We start from the raw sequence: 20,819 nt of genomic DNA on the forward strand, positions 1-20,819 counted from the left end.
CACCCTCAGCCTCAGAGCCTGTGAATGTGGTAAAACGTGGGATTAGGTTAAGGGTCCCAAGAAGAGGGGCTCATCCTGGATCACCCAAGGGGCCCCTCATGGTCTGGCTTGTGTCCCCACCCTAATCTCATGTTGAATTGTGATCCTGGGGGTTGTGGGTGGGGCTGGTTAGAGGTGGCTGGGCCATGGGGGTGGTTTCTAGTTAGTGGTTTAGCACCATCCGCAAGTGCTGGCTCATTTCAGAGTTCTCCCCAGGTCTGGTGGTTTGAAAGTGCATCGGCCCCTGAGGGAAGGCGTCCTCTTTCCGAGTCCACAAGGGGGCGTGGTTTTAAGGGTATGAACTTCCCAGGGCCAGGTCCCCGTCCCATCTCTCTCCATCCCAGAGATTTAATGGTTTATATTTAGATTTTGTGGGCGAGGGAAGAAACTAAGAGTCAGTCACCCCAGCGGAAGTTTACAGGAACTCCTTTCATTGGCCAGAGGAACTGGGGAGGCGGGAATGTCTCCCAGGATGAATTCCCCCGGCTCCTTCACCCACACCGGATTCCCCTCTCTGGAATCACCCCCCCGAAGGTGGGAGCTCTCGTTCCCCTCCCGGCTTTCCCCTCTGGGGTCCCCTTCCACCCAGTGGGGAAGCTGCTTTTCCTCTCCTGGATTTCATCTTTCTGGATTCTCTCACTCAGTGTGAGAGCGGCTGTTTCTTTCTCTCCTCCTTTTTCTCTCTCTACCTAAATATATCACTTTTCTGCAACACTTTTGGGGTCTGGTATTTATTTCATGAGCGCACTGCGCTGTGCTCTCCTCTCTCATTCTTGAAAGAGTGATAGACCAAGGATTGGAGAAACGTCTTCTCAGGGAAGCTGAGGGCTCCCCTGAACCCCAACACCCCACCCCCAACTTTCTCTTCCTCCTGCTCCATCCACGTAGGACGTCCTGGCTTTCAGTTTCGCTTCCCGACATAACTGTAAGTTTCCTGAGGCTTCCCCAGCCATGCTTCCTGTACAGCCCGGGGAACCATAGCCTATTAAACCTCTTTTCTGTATAAACTGCCAGTCTCAGGTAGTTCTTTATAGCAACATGAGAACTACAAATACAACATACATCCTTTTTTTTTTTATGACAGGGTCTCACTTGCTGCAGCCTCAACCTCCTAGGCTCCAGCCATCCTCCTACCTCAGCCTCCTGAGTGGCTGGGACCACAGGTGTGTACCACCACACCCCTCCTGCAAGCATCCTTAGAAGACATAGGGGAGTCTGGGGACGAACGCACTCAGAGGAGAAGGTAATGTGAGGACAGTGGGGCCGTGCCACCTGTGTGCACAGCGAGGCTCCGATTCATGCTCCGGCCTGCCTGTGCTGAGGGACAGATCCCACAGGAAACCCGTGCCTTCTTGTGACACAGAAACTGCCTGTCACCTCTCCAAATGGACAGACTTTTCTGCGGATGGTGGCACAACTAAACCAGGCCCGTCTCCACCTCCCCACAGGCAGCAGTGTCCCGATGGAAGGGTGGAAGTATGTGCCCCTGTGTGTGTAGAGTGTGCACATGTGTATGGATGTGACCATCGGGTACCGGCATGCAGGGGCTGAGAGGGGTGGAGGAAGAGGAGGGTGGTAAGAAGTGGGTCAGTCATGGGCCCGGCTGGCTGTGTAGCCTGGCTGGGGTTCCAGGTGCACACCTCTCCTCCCCAGGCATGACCTGAGCAGCTGCCCCGGGCCCTGTGATGACAGGGAACCTGGGCTTGGTTTAGTTCTCTGAAGTTGCCATGTGGAAATCCTTAACAATTTTGGAACAAGGGTCTCATATCTTCATTTTGTGCTGGGACTGCCGATCCTGTAACCAGTCCTGCCCCCAGGAAACTCACTGGAAAGATGTTTACATCATCCTTTGGAGGAAGGGGCAGCAGAGCAGCGTCACCCTGGAATTTTGGTTGCATTTAATAACTGCAATAGCATTGAAGGTGCTGGCGGCTGCAGGAGTTTACCTGGTGAGTGTGGCAGGGGAGGCTGGGAGACAAAGGAGGCAGGGGAGGCTGGGAGGCAGGGGAGGCTGGGAATAGGGGAGGCTGGGAGACAGAGGAGGCTGAGAGCAGGGGAGGCTGGCAGGTAGGGGAGGCTGGGAGACAGAGGAGGCTGAGAACAGGAGAGGCTGGGAGGCAGGGGAGGCTGGGAGGAAGGGAGGCTGGGAAGCAGAGGAGGGTGGGAGGCAGGTGAGGCTGGGAGGGTGGGAGGCAGGGGGCAGGGAGGCTGGCCAGATACAGCAAGTAAGAACACACAATGCCCCCAGTTAACTTTGAGTTTCAGATAAACAATGAATACATTTGTAGGGTAAATATGCCCCATGCAATCCTTGGGACCTATCACTGTTTTTGAATCTGGCACCCCAGCTGGGGGTGTTTGGCCAGGTGGGCTGGGAATCCTCGTGGTTTCCAGGCAGGCTTTGTCCGTGGGCCCTGAGCGGGGCGGGGGGGGGGGGGGGCTTTGCCTGTAGCGGACCCTGGGGCAGGACAGCAGCTTCTGTGGGAAGCTCTTTCCTCTTCCCGTTGAGGTTCTGAGGCAGGAGTGCAGCCCCAGGCAGGCTCCTGGTCCAGAGGCATCCAGGGACCACGTCACCACTGGAATTCTGGTTGCATTTAATAACTGTAATGTGCAGAGAAGCGGGTCAGAGTTTCAGATTAGCGCCTGGCACGTAACAAGGGCAGCTGCTTCTGTCCATCTGGAGCTTGCTCTGGCCTCTCAGCCAAGGCTCAGCCCACAGGCCTCGCCTACCGATGCCTGCTGGTTTCCATTTAATGAGCGATTTCAGATTAAAATGGGAGTCAACACCAGGGCACGATCTACATTAAATCTCAGCAAAATGAAAATTGTGAAGATTGACTTAGGGTGTTACAGGGAAATATAATCCTAGCTCATCCATCACATCCTGTGGTGCCCCACGGATAATTGAGCTGCCCAGAGGAGGATTACAGCCTGGCTGCGTCTGAGCCTGGCCTGGGAGGTGCGGCTGGGCGTTCTGCACCGGGTTCCTTTTGGGGCCTGACGTCCTGACATCCGTGACTTACCCTGGCAGCAGCACCCTAAACCCGCTTTTTCTGTGAAAGTCCTGCCCATCAAGAAAGTGCAAGAGAAGGCCGGGCGCAGTGGCTCACGCCTGTAATTCCAGCACTTTGGGAGGCCGAGGCGGGTGGATCATGAGGTCAAGAGATTGAGACCATCCCGATCAACATGGTGAAACCCTGTCTCTACTAAAAATACAAAAAATTAGCTGGGCATGGTGGCGCGTGCCTGTAATCCCAGCTACTCAGGAGGCTGAGGCAGGAGAATTGCCTGAACCCAGGAGGCGGAAGTTGCGGTGAGCCGAGATCACGTCCTTGTACTCCAGCCTGGGTAACAAGAGCGAAACTCCGTCTCAAAAAAAAAAAAAAAAAAAAAAGGAAGAAAGAAAGTGCAAGAGAAAAACGTTGAGACAGGTCTGAGTAGGAAAACCCGCCCCGCATATTCCACTTTCTGGAGGCAGTGGACGGTAAAACGAGTCTCTCGCTGGGCCCGTTCGGTCTCAGGAGCGGCTAGTCTTGTCCTTTCTCATTTGCTGATTCCTTGCAAGATGGTTTGGACTTCCGTGACTTTATATTCTGCGGCGTTCGCAGTCAGGCTGGGGACGTCTCTGGGGTAATGCCAAGTGACAGGCAGCTTAGTGGCAGCCCTGGGGACTGCGATCACAGCGGCCTCCCTGGCATCTGCTCCAGACCATTGCTGCTGTTTCAGTCGGTCAGTCCTGCAAGGGCCAGAGCCGCCCCAGGCCTTTCCATGCCACTCAGCCTCCCCTTCGAACATGCATGCCTGGCCAGCTCCTCACCTATCTCTACCTTGTCAACCCAGGGCCAGGTGTGCTGCACTGTGGCTGGAATCCAGAGAAGTGTTTCTGGAAATATGGGAGACAGCTGGGCTGCCTGTGAAGGCCTGCGGAGCACGCATCACGCCACGGATTCTCCGTGTGTTGCGCTCAGCAGTGCAGAACTGCAAGCAGGATCTCAACACAGGTCTGAGGATCTTTTCAGCAAGATGAAGGCCGGGCCACTTACTTCATCCCCCAAATGTCTCTTTCACATCACAGAGGCTCACGCAGGGCTCCTCCTGCAAAAATCAAGGCGGTACACAACTCTCAGAACTTCAGTGAGAGCCCCAGTGGGGTAGCGGAATGATGATGACAGCAGCTCCCAGCCTGGGCCTGCGTCACGTTCACAGAAACACCTCCTGCAGCTCCTCAATCCCTGAGCAGCCACGTTAGCATTGATTGACAGGCTGGGGCTTGGGGAGGGAAGGAAGACAGACTTGAAAGCCAGGTCCCATGACTCCATTTATTTGACATTCTGGAAAAGGCAGAACTCAGACAGAACATAGGCTGGAGGCCACGGGGCACAGGGCTGGGGCCACAGCAGGATCTTTGGGGTGACGCGGGGTTCTCTGTTTTGAATCTTCGGGGTGATGCAGGGTTCTCTGTTTTGAATCTTTGGGGTGATGCAGGGTTCTCTGTCTCGAATCTTTGGGGTGACGCAGGGTTGTTCTGAATCTTTGGGGTGACGCAGGGTTCTCTGTTTTGAATCTTTGGGGTAATGTGGGGGTTCTCTGTTTTGAATCTTTGGGGTGATGCAGGGTTCTCTGTCTCGATGGTGGTGGGAGCCATGCAGCCATGGGGTCTCAGAAGGGTGAATTTCACTGTCATAAATTATACCTTAGTATACGAGACAAATGACTGAATCGTAGCAAAGTCCTGGACACAGAGTGTGGCGCTGGTGGCACTACACTGAGTGTCCTTCGTGCAACCCAACCATGCACTGGGAACGGTGAGTTCTACGTGATGCATATTTCACCACAGTAAGAGAAAGAAAACAACCACCTTGAGAGCTAAGAGCTAATTGACTGCCGCTTGGAACGGCTGCCCCGTTCCTTCCACTGCAGGCTCTTCAGGCAGAGAATCGCCTGCACCTGCCCCTACCAGCTGCTACTTTCTAGTGAGGAGCCGTGGTGCCTATGTCACCACCAGGATCAAGTGGGGAGGTCCCCACTTCATCCTCAGGACACGGCTCCCTGATGGTCACTCCCCAGCAGAAGAGGCAGCTGGACGGACCACTCTCCCCTACCGGAGCCAGGGCCTAGCCTGCTGGTGCCCAGCCTACAAGTGCAGACCTCAGCCAGCCACCTGGCATGGAGTTTGCCAAGGACAGGGGCACCGTGCCAAGGTCAGAGCCCGGGCCGAGACCTCACCCTTAGCCTCAGCCTCAGCCTCGGCCAGTGGGCCTGGACCACAGCAGGGACCTGGACGCATCCCACCCTTCCCAGCACACCAGGGTCCTCTGAGCATGTCTATTCATTGGTAGTTATTTTGGAAACACTTTGTTCAGCTACATGATGGGGGCAAGGCATCAGGAGCATTCTCTTTCCACAACATATTTTGCTGCTGCAGACTGTACAGAGGCACTGGTGCCCGAATCCGTCTCCTCCGCTGTCCCTACAGCTGCATTCCCACACCGTGTCCACTGGCCACAGTGCCACCACTGCCTGTGCCAGAGACGGGTCCCTCACTTATAACCAGCAGGTTTGCTGGAGCCATGTCCCCTCAAAGTTACCTTCTATGCCTCATTAAGCAGAAAATCAGAGCAGACCTGACACATGCACGCTCACTGAAAGTTGCCAACTGCCCCCACGCCCTGCTCTGGGCTCTGGGCTCCTGCAGAGAGCCCCCTCTTCCTGCTCTTGTCAAATCTGATGGCCCAGGAGGCCCAGCTGCTGGCTGAGCAGGGAGGGTAGGGTGCTGTGGTCGGCCAGGCCTAGTGGAGGCTTCTAGGGGCAACAGATTGGACCCAGGAAGTGACTGAGTCTCAGGGGATGGAACCCCTACCCCCACCTAGTTCTTGATCCCTCTCTGCAGAGTCAATGCTTGCTGGCCAAGTACAGCCATTCCGACTTCCGACAGCACTGTGAAGACATCCAGGCTTTCTCTTCCTCTAGTCGGCACCAAATGCTGTCGCCCACTTTCCAGAACAGCCATGAGGCAGGGTGACCCCCACCCCGTGCGAGGCGCAGGCGTTTTTCCCAGCTGACACCCCTTTCCTCTGGGCTGCAGCCATGAGATTGGCTTTGGTCCTGGCCACGTCTCTACACTGTGCGTCTTGGGGCGATGCTCACAGTGGACGTGGCTGTGGATATGGCTGTGGCCTCGAGGGTCTACAAGAAGGTTTTATTTTATTTTACTTTATTTTTTGAGACCAAGTCTTGTTTTGTCACCCAGGCTGGAGTGCAATGGCACGATTTCAGCTCACTGCAACCTCTGCCTTCTCGCTTCAAGCAATTCTCCTGCCTCACCCTACAGGGTAGCTGGGATTATAGGTGCACGCCACGCCCAGCTAATTTTTTTTGTTGTATTTTTAGTAGAAATGGGGTTTCACCATGTTGGCCAGGGTGGTCTAGAACTCCTGACCTCAAGTGATCTGCCTGCCTCAGCCTCCCAAAGTTCTGGGATTACAGGCGTGAGCCACCACACCCAGCCTTACAGTCAAGTTTCAAATCTGAGCTTTGGTGCTGTGGAAAGAGTAACCTTCCCCCCAGCCTTGGTTTCCCCTTCTAAAACAATGGTCAATGGAATCCCATAGCCCTATTGTCTCGAGTCTACAGCTTCCATTTCAAAAGGCTCTGAAAATGGAAATGATAAAAAAGGAACTCATTTGATGGCAAAGCCTGCCCTAGAGGACCAGAGGCTGGGTGTGGTCTTTGCCTGGCATGGGTGGGAGTCCTCCATTTCAGGAGGAAATGTCCCCAAACCCCAGCTCTGGCCCCTCCCCACCCTGGCCCTGCTGTGACTCAGTGTCACTCCAGTTACCTTCCCTGGGGGGGGAGAAAGCCTGAAGGGAGCCATGGCCTAAGGACCCCCACACCAAGGACAGGCTGGGGTCCTCCCTCACACTCCCTTCTTGCCCGCCTCTGTCCATGTCTGGGTTAAGGGAGGCTCCACATGCCTCTGGCTGTGACATCTTGAGTGCGGGGTATGCCTTCGTGGCACCTGGCCTTCCTGCTAGGCACTGAGGATGCGATAGACTGTCCCCAGCTTCCTGTCCCTCTCTGTGCTCACTCTCCGACGGGTGCAGGAGCAGCACAGGGACCTGGGTGCACTCAGAGTTCGGAACAGCCTGGGAACCTCCAATGCTCCAACTCTCTCTTCTGCTTCCAGAAAGGGCTACAGGACCTGACCTCTGGGGCACCCAACTTGTCCCTTTTGCCAGGGCTTTCCAGGTTTTAAGACTGAAAGGGCTGTGTCTTGGGAATTGGAACGGTGAGTCCCGTCTCACCTCAGTGAAACACGAGGCAAACTCTACAGAAAAGGAACGAGGGCCCCAGAGACCTCTCAGGGCCGGAGGCGGAGGGACCTGGGGGCAGCAGGGCTGTCCTGGCAGGGCCAGGGTTGTGCTGCAATGGGACAAAGGTGAGGGCCCTGGAAACCCACACAGGGAGAGAGACGCATGCAGCACCACACCACACATACGCTCATGTGTGCACACACATGCATGCACAGCCACATGCACGCACACACCACACATGTGCACATACGCACATGCATGCACACCCCACATGCGCACACATGCACACACCAACACATACATGCACATACACCACACACGTACACACAACACATACACACATCACACACGTGCACACACATGCCACCACATGCATGCACACACGCCACACGTGTACACATGCACACACTCTTGCATGAGTGCACACATGTCACACATATGCACACATGTACACACCCTCACATGCACGCACACATGCCACACATGCACACACACACACCCTGAATGCATGCACACACATGCATGCACCCCCACATGAATACACACACACACCCTGAATGCATGCACACACATGCATGCACCCCCACATGAATACACACACACACCACACATATGCACACAATACACACCCTAAATGCATGCACACACACCACACACACACATGCACATACCCCTACACGCATGAACACACACATACATCATACATGCATACACTCCCACATGCATACACATACCCCACATATACACACATATGCACACACATGCCTGCACCCCCACATGCATACACACACATGCCACACATGCACACACCCCCATGCATGCATACACACAACCCACATGCATAGACACACCACACATATTCATATCCCACATGCATGTACACACAGACCACACATGCACACATATACATATCACATATGTACATGTGCCCACACAGGCACACCACATGGACACACACATACAGCATGTACACACACACACACATAACTTTGGGTAACATACTTGAGCAGAGAGAATTTTTGCCCCATCTGGCTGGAGGTTAGGCTCGAGACAGGCGACAGATGACAGGTGACAGGTGGTCAGTTGCCCCGCCAGGGTCAGCCTTTTCTTCCAGACCCGCCAGGCCTTCCTTAAGCCAGATGAAACTGGCACCTACCTAGGCTGGGGGCAGTGACCAGGGCCTTGAGAACCAACATCCGTTTGGGATATTTTTTAAAGCATGGGTTGATGGTTAGGGGAGCAGAGCTACCCAGACAAGAGTGGGTGCCCTGTGGAATCTTTCCTGCAGGGGGGAAGGGAGGGCATTGCAAGAGGAAGAGGAGGTGGAGAAGGGGAGGGGCAGGGGAAAGGAGGACGTGGGGAGAGTGAGCCCAATGCTGTTCCTCCTGTTAGTGTCCTGGAAGTGCCAAGGTGGAGGGCAGGAGAGCAGATGGCTTTGGATGCATCTGCTCATCCTGGACACGACAATGATGTCACCACCCTGAGGGTGGATCCAGGGTAAAAGCAGGGGAGTGATTTTCTCCTCCTAGTAGGAGGTGAAGATGCTTATTTTGGAAAGCCAGATTCCCGAATGTGAAATCAGCATCTTCCCATTTGTCTATCTGTGGTGCTTGAAATGAAAGCGAGGCCTTCACCGACTTCTCTCAGCTGAGGGCCATGGGGACACTCTCTGGCAGGTGGGATGGTTCTGCCCAGGGGCTTGGTTAGTGTAGGGTCTCGCCTCTGTTTTCCACCAGCAGCCTGGGCTTGACAGCACTCACTAGCTCACATTCGGTGGGTTTCTGAATCCCAGTCCCCAAAGCTGTGGGTGTGTTCATGTAGGGACCACCCATGCAGCGAGCCTCTCACCGTTTGCATTATGTGGATGATGTCCTGGCCACACGCATTGGGTGGACTTAGGAGGAGTCCTGGTCCCCGCCCACACAGAGACCTTCTGTGCCAGGTCAGATGGTGGCTGCAGGAACCCAGAAGGTGCAGGCTGGGACCTACCCCACGTGCTGCCCCAGGTGTCTGCTGGGCTACGGAGGATGGTTTTCTTTCGGTGCAGGAAACGTAGAGATCATTTGACCCTGTAACTTTGGTGTCATGCATGGTCAGAAGCACTGGGGGCCGGGAGCAGCTCCCAAGGCTGAGAGCACACAGAGGCTCTGGACAACAGCAACAAAAACACATCCTCTCGGATGTCTTGTGGCCATCAGAGAGCACTGTGGGTCCTGTCTGCGTCTTGGGGTTCACAGATCCAGACCAGTGGAGGCCTCATTATGACAGCAAGGGCCACCCACATGCACATGGAGATTGGCCTCACGTCAGCCCGAATCAGGGGGTCCTGGGAGCGCGACTGACTGTGTGCTCATTCCTTTTGACAAAACCCGGCTTGCAGGTAAAACAAGGCCGGATAGGAAGAGCTGCAGATGCTCTCTAAGGCGCACTTTAGCCAAGATCATGGTCCGGTCCCCTGGGGCCCCAGGTGGGGCAGGCACGCCTGGTGGCCCTGTGTGTCTCAGCAACAGAGACCATTGACACACCCATGTGCCACTTTGCGCTGTTTCTGACCACCATGGCCTCCAGAAGCGCAGAGCCACAGAGGCAGCTTGGCTGCAAGGGTGGTTCTTGGAGGATGTCCACTGATGCCTGAGCAAAGACACACCAGGGAAGGACAGAGTTGGGGAGGCCAGGGTGGTGGGCTCACAGACCCCTTCCATGCATGTCCCCCATAGGGGCTCCCCCTCTTATGTTAACTTCAAGGATAATTCTGACTGTCTTCCCATTCAGCTACTACGCAGCAGCTTTTATACACGGATGTGAGTAAATACACCTCAGGCACGTCAGACTGGAAATAATACAGCGTAAATCACTTTTTACAGCCAGGAAAACACTCGAAACAAAGGTGACTTTGCTAATTGTCTGAACTTCTCTGCATTGCGGTAGCACAGCTTTTTCCCGTTGGGGTTAAATCTGCAAATGCATATTAACTTTCTAATTTTATGAAGCAGACTGGTTGGCGTAGCGGCACATGGTATCCAGGGTTATGAGTTCAAAGAGGTAATTGTTGGAGAAATGATTTAATACATCACAAATCCCTCTGTTTCCATCTCTTCAAATGGGATGCCAAAGCGATTAAAGACTAAAGACATATCACAAACAAATTCACATTAGAAAATTGCTGTAATCATTCTCTGCTGGATTAACCAGGGTTTAGGAGCCTCTGCTTGCTGGTTCCAATGGGAGGTCTTTCCGGAGAGATGGTGAAGCCCAAGCGGCTTTGAGTCGGAGCAACAGTTTGTGCATTTCACCCATCCTTTTAGGATAACGGTGTTTGTCCTTTACAAAGGGGCGCCTCTTCTAATGTTTCCATCCTGCAAGGAAAATGGACATGCACGTTTGGTAAATTAAGCGGTGGTAAAGCAGGCAGCTGGTCGTGGGCTTAATCATAAGTTAAAACGAAGTTCCCTGGTGAGTCTAGTGACAGCTGCACACACGGAAAGAAAAATCCCATCGTTGGGATGAAATTAACAATTAAAGGAAGCCGTTGAAAGCCAGCATGCCTGGTCGACCAGGGTCTATCCATGAACTTGCATGGGCTGGATGGGACCAGTGGCACTGTACCAGCCCTGGGGTGGAGCTGGAGCTGGGCAGTTCTGCCCTGAGATGGGAGGAGGAATGCAGTTTTAGGTCAGTGAATTTCTTAACTACAGAAAGCAAAGCTCTTTGTGACATATACCAGGCACCAGCAGAACCAAAAGTGCTGGGGCCACAGCGCGTCACCCAGGAGGTGGGAAAGTCCTTGGTTTCAGGCAGGGACACTGCATGTTAAGGGCTGCCTTGTCTTGGGTACGCTGGCCACAGGACATCCACAGGTGCGGAAATGCAGAATCATCTGTCTCTTTATGAAGTGAAGAAAGAAGAGCCCGTGTGAACCCCATGCTTGCTTTCTAACCTGCTGGGCCCTCTATTTTTACTCAGCAATTTGGAAGGTCCCTGGGGAGGGAGGGAGCAGGCATGGCTATCAGTGCACAAAGACAGGAGTGGGACCTAAGTCAGGCACCCTGCCTCTACTGACCCCAGCAAAGGACTCTTACAGAGCCACTGGCTTCGCAAAGGACTTTCCAAATAGAGGCCATGCCATCCAGAGAATGGGTCTTGGCCAGGTGCGCTGGCTCATGCCTGTAATCCCAGCACTTTGGGAGGGGGAGACAGGCGAATCACTTGAGGCCAGGAGTTTGAGACCAGCCTGGGCAACGTGGCAAAATGCTGTCTCTACTAAAAAAACACATTAACTGAACGTGGTAGCACACGTCTGTAATTTCAGTTACTCGGGAGGCTGAGGCAGAAGAATAGCTCAAACTCAGGAGGCAGAGGTTGCAGTGAGCAGAGATCACGTCGCTGCACTCCAACCTGGGCGACAGAGTGAAACTCCATCTTTGAGAGACAGAGAGAGAGAGAGAGAGAGAGAACTCGTCTTGATCTGCAAGTCACTCAAGCAGCAGCCAGCAGGGCCCACACCTTTCCTGAGTGGCTAATGGAGGAAGGTGGCATGGCTCCCAGACAAACCCCTGGGTGGACTGGTGGACCCGAGGCTGTCACCACAGGAGGCTGTCACCACACCGGGCTGCCTCTCAGGGGTTCGCCTGGTAATCTGCTGCTTCGTGACGGTTTCCTAGGCTTGGGTGTGGTTGGCGCATGTGAGGTTGGAGGGGCCTGTGGGTCTCGTGATTCAGTGGGTGCAGCCTCTGCCTTTCTTGCTGCCGGCTTGGACCCCAGCCCCAGCCCCAGCCCCCACTCTGGAGAAAGCCTCAGTGAACCAGGACTGAAAGAGAAACAAACATTTCCTTTTTGCTCAGCTCTAGAATGGACTCCCTGAGTCCGTGGCATTTCCTGGTTATTATTAAACAAAGAGAAAAAAGCAGGGGGAGCTTTGTACACTTGTCATTTTCACAGCGGAGAGCTGCAAAACCTGAGGCTGGCAAGCCACATGTGGCCACTGAGCTTTGACATGTGGCCAGTTGAACCGAGCTGGGCTTTCAGTGCAAAACACATGCTGGAACTTGAAGACTTAGTGCCAAAAAGTAAAATATTTAACAAATTTAAATAATGACAAGTTGAAATGACATTTTGGATGTGTTGGGATAAGCATTAAAGTTTTCAAGAAGAGTAACTTCGATAAAGAAGAGTTGATATCTGATCCAAGATGGCCGACCACTAATAGCTCAGGATTGCAGCTCCCAGTGAAAGCTCAGAGAACGAGACTACGCCACATCTTTAGTCACTCACCGATTAGCCGATTCCCAGTGGAGGAGCCCCACGGGTCGCCAGCGCGACTCTTGTGGCCGCCGCAGTGGTTTTGCCGGCGTCTCGGCGCAGCAGCTCTTCATGCAGAGCAAACGGGACTGCTACCCCTACTGACCGGAGTTTGGAGCTCCGGGAAGTCAGAGCCGCTTGTTGCGGACTCAAGAGGGAAGCCAGACCAGAGATTCCCGGGCAGAAGAGCACCATCAGTCTTATCGCCGCTATTTAGGCTGCCACAGTGGGTTGCTCGGATCCCAGCACTGGGAATCAATAAGTCGGACGTTGACTCAGAAACCTAATTAGAAAGGCGGTTCATCTACAATGAAGGGAAAAAAACAGCCTAAGAAGGCTGAGTATACTCAAAATCAGAACCCATCAGCAACGGAACAAGCCCTGTTGGAAAAGGACTCATCAGCAACAGAACAAGCCCTGATGGAAAAGGACTCATCAGTAACGGAACAAGCCCTGATGGAAAAGGACTGTGTTCCATTATCTGAAGTAGGCTTTAAAAGGTGGATGATAAGAAACTTCTGGGAGTTAAAGGAACTGTTCTAACCCAATGTAAAGAAACTAAGAACTTGGAAAAAAGGTTAGATGAAATGTTGAAAAGAATAGACAATATAGAGAGGAATACAAATGAACTTATGGAGTTGAAAAATACAACACGAGAACTTAGTGAAATATGTACAAGCTTAAACAGCCCAATGGATCAAGCAGAAGAAAGGGTATCAGAGGTCGAAGAAACAAACAACTTAATGAAACAAAACGACAAGACAAGAATAGAGAAAAAAGGATAAAAAGGAATGAGCAAAGTCTCCAAGCAATATGGGACTATGTGAAAAGACCTAATATACGCTTAATTGGTGTACCTGAATGTGACGGAGAGAATGAATTCAAGCTGGAAAATACTCTCCAGGACATTATTCAGGAAAATTTTCCTAATTTAGCAAAGCAGGACATTATTCAACCCCAGGCAATACAGAGAACACCACAAAGATATTCCTCAAGAAGACCAACCCCAAGGCACCTAATCGTTAGATTCACCAAGATCGAAACGAAGGAGAAAATATTAAGGGCAGCCAGAGAGAAAGATCAAGTTACCCATAAAGCTAAGCCTATTAGGCTTACAGCAGATCTCTCAACGGAAACCCTACAAGCTAGAAGAGAGTGGGGGCCAATATTCAATATACTTAATCAACAGAACTTTCAGCCCAGAATTTCATATCCTGCCAATTTAAGCTATACATTTGAAGGAAAAATAAAATCTTTTAGGAACAAGCGAGTACTCAGAGATTTTATTACCACCAGGCCTGCTTTACAAGAACTTCTAAAAGAAGCATTATACACAGAAAGGAACAACCAGTATGACCCTTTCTAAAAATACACCAAAAAGTAAAGAGCATTAACATAAAGAAGAATTTTTATCAATGAAAGGACAAAATAGCCAGTTAATAAAATAAAGGGTTGGAAAAAAAAACCGTACCAACCAAATGGAGAGCAAAAAATAAATAAATAAAAAGCAGGAGTTGCAATTTTCACATTTGACAAAATAGTTTTCAAAGCTACAAGGATACAAGGGTAAAAGGATTCATGTAATAAGAGATCTTAACACCCAGATACATAAGACCCATAATGAGATTTAGATTCAACGAGACAGAAAATTGATAACGATATCCGGGACTGGAACTAAGATCCAGAACAAATAAACTCAATAGAGCTCCTCATTTTAAACACACAAAATATACATTATCCACAAAATCTAACGATATATCTAAAGATATACAAAGACTCAAAACAAGGGGATGGAAAAAAACTCACCAACCAAATGGAGAGCAAAAATAAATAAATAAAAAGCAGGAGTTGCAATTCTCACACTTAATAAAATAGATTTCAAAGCTACAAGGATGCAAGGGTAAAAGGATTAATGTAACAATAAGAGATCTTAACACCCAGATACATAAGACACATAATGAGATTTAGATTCAACGAGACAAAAAATTGATAACGATATCCAGGACTTGAACTCAGAGCCAGAACAAATAAACACAATAGAGGTCTCCATTTTAAACACATAAAATATGCATTAACCACTTTAAACACTCAAAATATTGATCGGCCATTATTGAAACCCATTTTAGGAATGAAGTAATATTCCTTTTTCCCTCTTTTTCTTTTTTTCCCCTTCTTTTTCTCTAAAAAAAAAAAAAAAAAAAAAGAACAGTAACTTCACCCGCTTCTATTTCCTCTTTTAATATGGCCACTTGAAAATGTGAAACTCAACTCACGACCACATTGTCTCTGTACAGCAACGCTAGTCATAGGGGTGGTGGGAACACCTCGGTTCTGGGGACATGGCCTCACACCGCCCACAGCCTGCACATTGCTACCTAGACAGAATTCAGGGTGAGCATCTTAGCCAGATATGGTGGCTCAGCCTACAATCCTAGCACTTTGGGAGGCCAAGGCAGGAAGATCACTTGAGATCAAGAGTTCAAGACCAGCCTGGTCATCATGGTGAAGCTCCGTTCCTACTAAAAAATACAAAAATTAGCCAGGCGTGGTGGCGCACATCTGTAGTCTCACCTACTGGGGAGGCTGAGACCGGAGAATCACTTGAACCAGGGAGGCAGAGGCTATAGTGAGCCAAGCTGAGATCGTGCCACTGTACTCCAGTCTCCGTGATGGATTGAGGCTCCATCTTAAAAGAAAGAAAGAAAAAGAAAGAAAGAAGGAAAGAAAGAGAAAGAGAGAAAGGAAAAGAAAAAGAAAGAAGGAAAGAAAGAAAAAAGAAAATAACAGCAAGAAAAAACTGGTGAGCATCATTAAAAAGCTGGAAGCCCTGTAATCCCATACTTTGGGAGGGCGAGGCGGGTGGATCACGAGGTCAAGAGATCGAGACCATCCTGGTCAACATGGTGAAACCCCATCTCTACTAAAAATACAAAAAATTAGTTGGGCATGGTGGCACGTGCCTGTAATCCCAGCTACTCAGGAGGCTGAGGCAGGAGAGTTAATTGCCTGAACCCAGGAGGCGGAGGTTGCGGTGAGCCGAGATCGCGCCATTGCACTCCAGCCTGGGTAACAGGAGCGAAACTCTGTCTCAAAAAAAACCAAAAAAACAAAAACAAAAACAAAAAAACCAAACCAAACCAAACCAAACAAAAAGCTGGAACCCAAGTCACGAGCAAAGCTCTTTCGTGTTTGATCCCTCCTGAGTGCTGGAGGAAGGCTAACTCCTGGTGGGCACAGGGTGGCGACCGAGAGGTTCTTTCCAGGTGGCCCCAGACTTTCTCGACACAGTTGCTAGGGTACAGCCACTGGAGAAAAGATAAGCAGCCCCCTGAGTTTCTTGGGAGCCATGGGCTTGCTCGGGCACCCAAATGGGTTCTGTTTTGCTGCTTGCCAGATGAGGGCAGAAGGCCATGGAGGGCTGTGTCGGAATGGGAAGATCCCTGGGCAAACCTGAGAAAGGCCAAATGACACTGTGATAGCCCAGGTGGCATCAGGAGTGACCACTGCCGAGAGGGTGACCTAGTTCCTCTCTGAAACACCACAGTCCCGCTCAGGCAAGAGACAGGCAGGTGGGGCATTTTGCAGAACAGTAGAAAAACAGCTTTGTCATGTAAAAAAAAAGTTTAAGTGTAATTCAAATTTTTTATTTAAATTAAGTTACCGGAATAATTTTTGATTACTGAAGTGGTTCTTTCAAAACTTATATTCCACCCAAAGAGAGAAAGATAATTTTTTCCCCTCCACCCCTTTCCCTTTGATTTCACACATTTGCTATAATAAGTTGCTGCGTTTGGATCAGATTCAGCATCTCAGAGACTTCAGACTCTGGTTTAGAGTGGACACAGTTATCTGCAATTGAAATTATGATGAATTCAGTTACAAATGAAGGCTATTTCATTTGATATTAACATTTAATCCTATTATTTTTATAAAATAAATGAAAATAAAATGCTTTACTCTGAATATAAATGTTGTACTGATGTCTCTGATTTTAACCAGAATAAACACCCCTGTTTCAAATTCTGTAAGCAAGTTAATTTATTTAAGATCACGTTGAAATGACCCTGCAAGTGAAGGACATTTCAGTTTCCAGCTTTCCCACCTTGACTATCCAAAAGGGATCTGAAAACACAGCTTTCCGAAGCTGCAAAACAGACAAACTAATCTGTTAGGGGGAAAAAAGGCAATGAGGAAATAAAGACGGAGATGAGCAAAAGCCAGTGTTAGGCGTGCGTCTTTATGAAGAAGACTCAGTCACACGCTTCGTTGGGCAGTCCCGCAGGCCTTCTGGAATGCATTAAGTTAAACGCTGTGGGCCGGCGATTGCAGGCGGCGGCCTCTCCCCTTGGCGTTACCGACAGCCGAGGAAACTGGGTTAATAAAGCCGGATACTGCAGCGGGGCCGCGGGGCGCTAACCGGCGCGAACAGCTGGGTTCCCGGGGTGCCCTACCAGGCTGTGCGCGGCGGCTCGCTGGACCCCGAAGGTGGCAGAAGTCGGAGCTGCGCACCGCATCTCGGTTCTCACCCGGCGGGGCTCCGGCAGGGCTGGGGCCCGCAGCAGCTTTATTCACCCGTAGCCGGGCCTCCTCCCTCGGAAGCGTGAGGGGACCGGTGGGGAGGAGGCTTTGCTGGACACCAGGGCTAGGCGGGGCCTTCCCTGCACCCAGGGTTAGGTAGGGCGCCGGCTGTGAGAACCCCTCCTCCCCGCAGCCTCCTCAGCAGAGGCCCCGCAAAGCGGCCTTCATCCAACTTCACCGCGCGGACGGCCCGGGCAGGGGATGGCGGCGGCGGGGGAGGCCAGGGGGCGTCGAGGGGACAAATCCCGCAGACTTCGAGGCAGCCGGCGACGACGACCGCTTTCCCCGCCTCTAGGCAGGCAAGGAAATACATAGAACAAACTCCTACTTGGAAAAGGCGGAGCGCCCTTCGCCCGGGGTCCTCCGCGTCCGCGGTCCAGGCCCTGTGCAAACGGCCATGGTGGGGTCGGCTCGTGCGGGGTCTCGGAGCCACCGAGGCGGGAGGTGCCGGCTGCGCGCGTGGTTGGGAACACGCCGGGCAGAGCGCCGCCCCGCAGGTTAGCCCGAAGGGCTGACCAGGGCCTCAGCGCGAGGACTGCGAGGATCACGACCGGCCAAGTCCGGCTTTGCTCCGTCCCCACCCTCCGTGCGCCTCCGACCGCCTGTCCGGAATCTGACCAGAGCCCGTCCCCGCCGCCGCCCTGGGACCCCGCGGTGGTCTTCTTTTGTGGGCGAGCGGCAGTGCCCGAAGGATGCTCCTCCCACCCCCGTTCCTAGACTCGACGGGTCCAGACAATGCTCGGTGGGCGCCGCGAGTTCCCGGGCGCCGAGTCCAGCGTTCGGCTCTCGGGCTCAATTACGGCCTTGCCGCTTCCAGCGGCGCCCAACAGCTCACAGCGCACTGGCTGGAAGCCAGGTCCAGCAGTCTCCTCTCCGCCTGCAGCTTCTTTCCAGGCCTCTCCTGTCCGGGCGGGTGAACAGCAGCAGGGGCGGTCGGAGGACGCGCGCGGGAGAAGCGCGGCACCCGGGTCACGGCTTCTCGGTACAGTGTTTGCAAAGCGCCGAGGGCGTTCCGGAGAAGGCGGCGCACTTGTCAGGGCAGGGTCCCAGCGCCGCGCCGCCCGCGGAGAAGGGGCACACAGCCGCCTGGCCGAAGGGCGTGAGGGGCGCGGCGGTGGACACGGGCGCCGCCAGGCCCTGGCCCCGGTTGAGGAAGGCCACCAGGCGCCGCATCTCGTCCAGGGCCTGCGCCTGCATGAGGATGTAGTTCTTGGCGAGCAGCAGCGTGGCGATCTTGGAGAGCTTGCGCACCGACGGGCTGTGCGCGTAGGGGATGACTGCCCGCAGCCCGTCCAGCGCGTCGTTCAGGTCGTGCATGCGCCGCCGCTCGCGCGCGTTGATGCTGAGCCGCAGAGACCGCTGCTCCCGCGGCCGCCGCCGCGCGTCTCCCGCGCCCCCCGGCCCGCGCCGCCGCCGCCGCTGCTCGAAGGCGTCGTCCTCGTCGCCGCTCTGTTCGCCGCTGCTCTCCGCCGCCGGAGCTGGGGCGCGCGGCGCGGGGACAGCGGGGAGGTCGCCGCCTGGGCCCAGAGCGCCGTAGCCGCGAGCCGAATTGGGTCCTCGGGCCGCCCCGTAGGCGAGGCCCGCCGCTGCCGCCGAGTAGCCCTGGCTCAGCGCCAGGTACGCTTCCCCCGACAGGGACTTGAGCTCGGCCATGGCCCCGCGGCCTGGGCTGGAGGGCTCGCCAGGTGGGCGGGCGCTCCTGCCGCTCCCGGCTCTGCGCGTCCAGCCGGCTGCCCGCGGGTCCCCTAGCCTTTGCTGCCCGCCGCCTTCTCCGCCTCCGCTTTCTCTCCCTCCTCCACCCCCTCCCAGCCGCGGCGCTCAGGGGGCGGGCTCCAGCTCCCTCTCGCCCCTGCTTTGGTTTTAAGCCGCGGCAGCGCCCGGTGGGACTTCGCTGCTGTCCAATCGGGGGGGACTGGGTGACGGCCTCTTCTCGGGCCCGGCTCCACCTGCTCCGCAGGCGGGCGGACCGGCCGGGGGTGGGGACTCGGGACCGAGGTGCACGGGGGGTGGCGGGACCCCAGAGAGCTTTTATTTGCTTCTCGGCGCCTAGGTCGCCGCCTTCTGCCGCCCTTGGGGATTGCCGTCACCAGACGCGCGCGTCCTTGTGGGCACCGGCCTCCGTCCGCCTTCGAGTCCGACCCCAGCTCAGGAGTCCGCGGCGGCACGCAGGGGCCGGAGCCGGGGGCGCGCAGCGCCAGCGCCGACGCCCTGCCCCTCTGAGGGGACGCCTGGGGTCGGGGTCGGGCTCCTGGGCGCTCTGGTCCAGCCGCGGCGCAGCGTGTACCCGGCGCGGGACAATCCCCGCCTTGGGCGCTCTGTGGCCAGGCTGGAGGAAAGGAGTAAGAGGGACTTTTAGAACCTGTTGAAAAACGCCACGAGCGTTGCAGGCCGGAGAGGGCTGGCAGGAGGGGGGCAGCGCGGCCTGGGGCTCCCTGGGGTGGGGGTGGGGGCTTTGTGAGCTGCGGGGCGGCCTCCTCCTTGTCAGCCGCTTCCTGGGCATCTATCCGCGAACACGTAGGGCTTGAGGGGCTTTCCCGGAGCCTCCGCAGGCGCTGCCTCCCCTGGGCTCCAGCCACACTGGCTGGGAATGCGGCCAGCACCGGAACCGCCTTTTCAGTCCTCTTCCAAGCCCGGATGAGGGCGGACCCCAGCCTTTCTCCCAAGTGGGAACCTGCCTGGAGGCCGGGCCGAGTGGTGAGGGTCGAGTGTGCGGAGGGAAGGCGGCTTCTCCGCTCCTGGCTTGGTAGGAGACCGGGCTACGGAGGCCTCCCGCACGAAGTGGAGCGGCCGCTTCCGGTCCTGCTGTGTGACCTGGGCAGGGCCGCATACCCTCTCCGTTCCGTAGGCTCCGCCCCAGGAGGAGCCTCAGAGACGGTCCTCTGAGTGCGGGGCCCAGGGAGGGGAGTGGGCGCTGCACGCGTGGGAGGCGGATGTGCTGCCTGGAAGGTTCTGGGGACGCAGCAGCGACTGGCCTGTCCCGTGGTTCCCTGCTTGGTGCCGGGTGCTGGCATGAGGAGGGAGATCAAGGATAAGGCACCTGGGAAACAGGCCTTGCCGGCGCGGAGGGGAGCGAGACTGACAGACTCTGCCTGCTGCGGTGGGTCTGGCTGCGCGTCCTGGAGCACCAGCCTCACCCCCAGCACACGCCGCCGGAGCGCAGGGGCCGTGGACGGAAACGTCTGTCTCAGGCCCTGTCCTGGGGCCCCCCACTGCCTTCAGAAACTGGGGAGACCTTGTGTGGGGGAGGCCGCTGTGTTTGCGCCTGGTCTGAAGGATTCGGGTGTCAGTCTGGCCGTGGCCCGGCGGGGAGGATTCAGATGGCCGAAGGGGCCTGGCACAGGGGAGGGCAGTGAGGGTGGGTGGGGCCGGGAGATGGAGGGGACCAGCCCTGTGGGGCAGTTTAGCCACGCGGGGAGTTTGGTCTTCTTGGGAAGCAGGTGCCGTGGGCACTCGGAGAGCCACTCGGCGCTGCGGCCGGTTCGGTCTGGGGCTGGGGCCTCCTCCGGGTCTCAGCCCTGGCAGAGCGGCTGGGCCTGAACTGCAGGCTGGTGGGGGCCTGGGGGAGGCGGCTCCTCAGCTGCCCGGAGCTCC

General features: G+C 54.5%; 1 protein-coding gene across 2 annotated transcripts; it reads right to left on the reverse strand.

The window, feature by feature from the left end:
• Positions 1-4,339: 4,339 nt before the first annotated feature.
• BHLHE23 (basic helix-loop-helix family member e23) lies at positions 4,340-19,001 on the reverse strand. Of its 2 annotated transcripts, XR_013535275.1 has the most exons (2): positions 17,557-19,001; positions 4,340-10,708 (listed from the first exon to the last, which is right to left on the reverse strand). XR_013535275.1 is itself a non-coding variant. In XM_017973106.5 (1 exon), the coding sequence occupies exon 1, from the start codon at positions 18,879-18,881 to the stop codon at positions 18,198-18,200; it is 684 nt and encodes a 227-aa protein (XP_017828595.3). In that variant the 5' UTR covers positions 18,882-19,001; the 3' UTR covers positions 14,179-18,197. The 2 variants fall into 2 exon arrangements, 1 of the variants encoding a protein (XP_017828595.3); XM_017973106.5 differs by lacking the exon at positions 4,340-10,708 and having other exon boundaries at positions 14,179-19,001.
• Between the last annotated feature and the right edge of the window lie 1,818 nt (positions 19,002-20,819).

Source organism: Callithrix jacchus, chromosome 5 (assembly GCF_049354715.1).
Source record: "Callithrix jacchus isolate 240 chromosome 5, calJac240_pri, whole genome shotgun sequence".
NCBI lineage: Eukaryota > Metazoa > Chordata > Mammalia > Primates > Cebidae > Callithrix > Callithrix jacchus.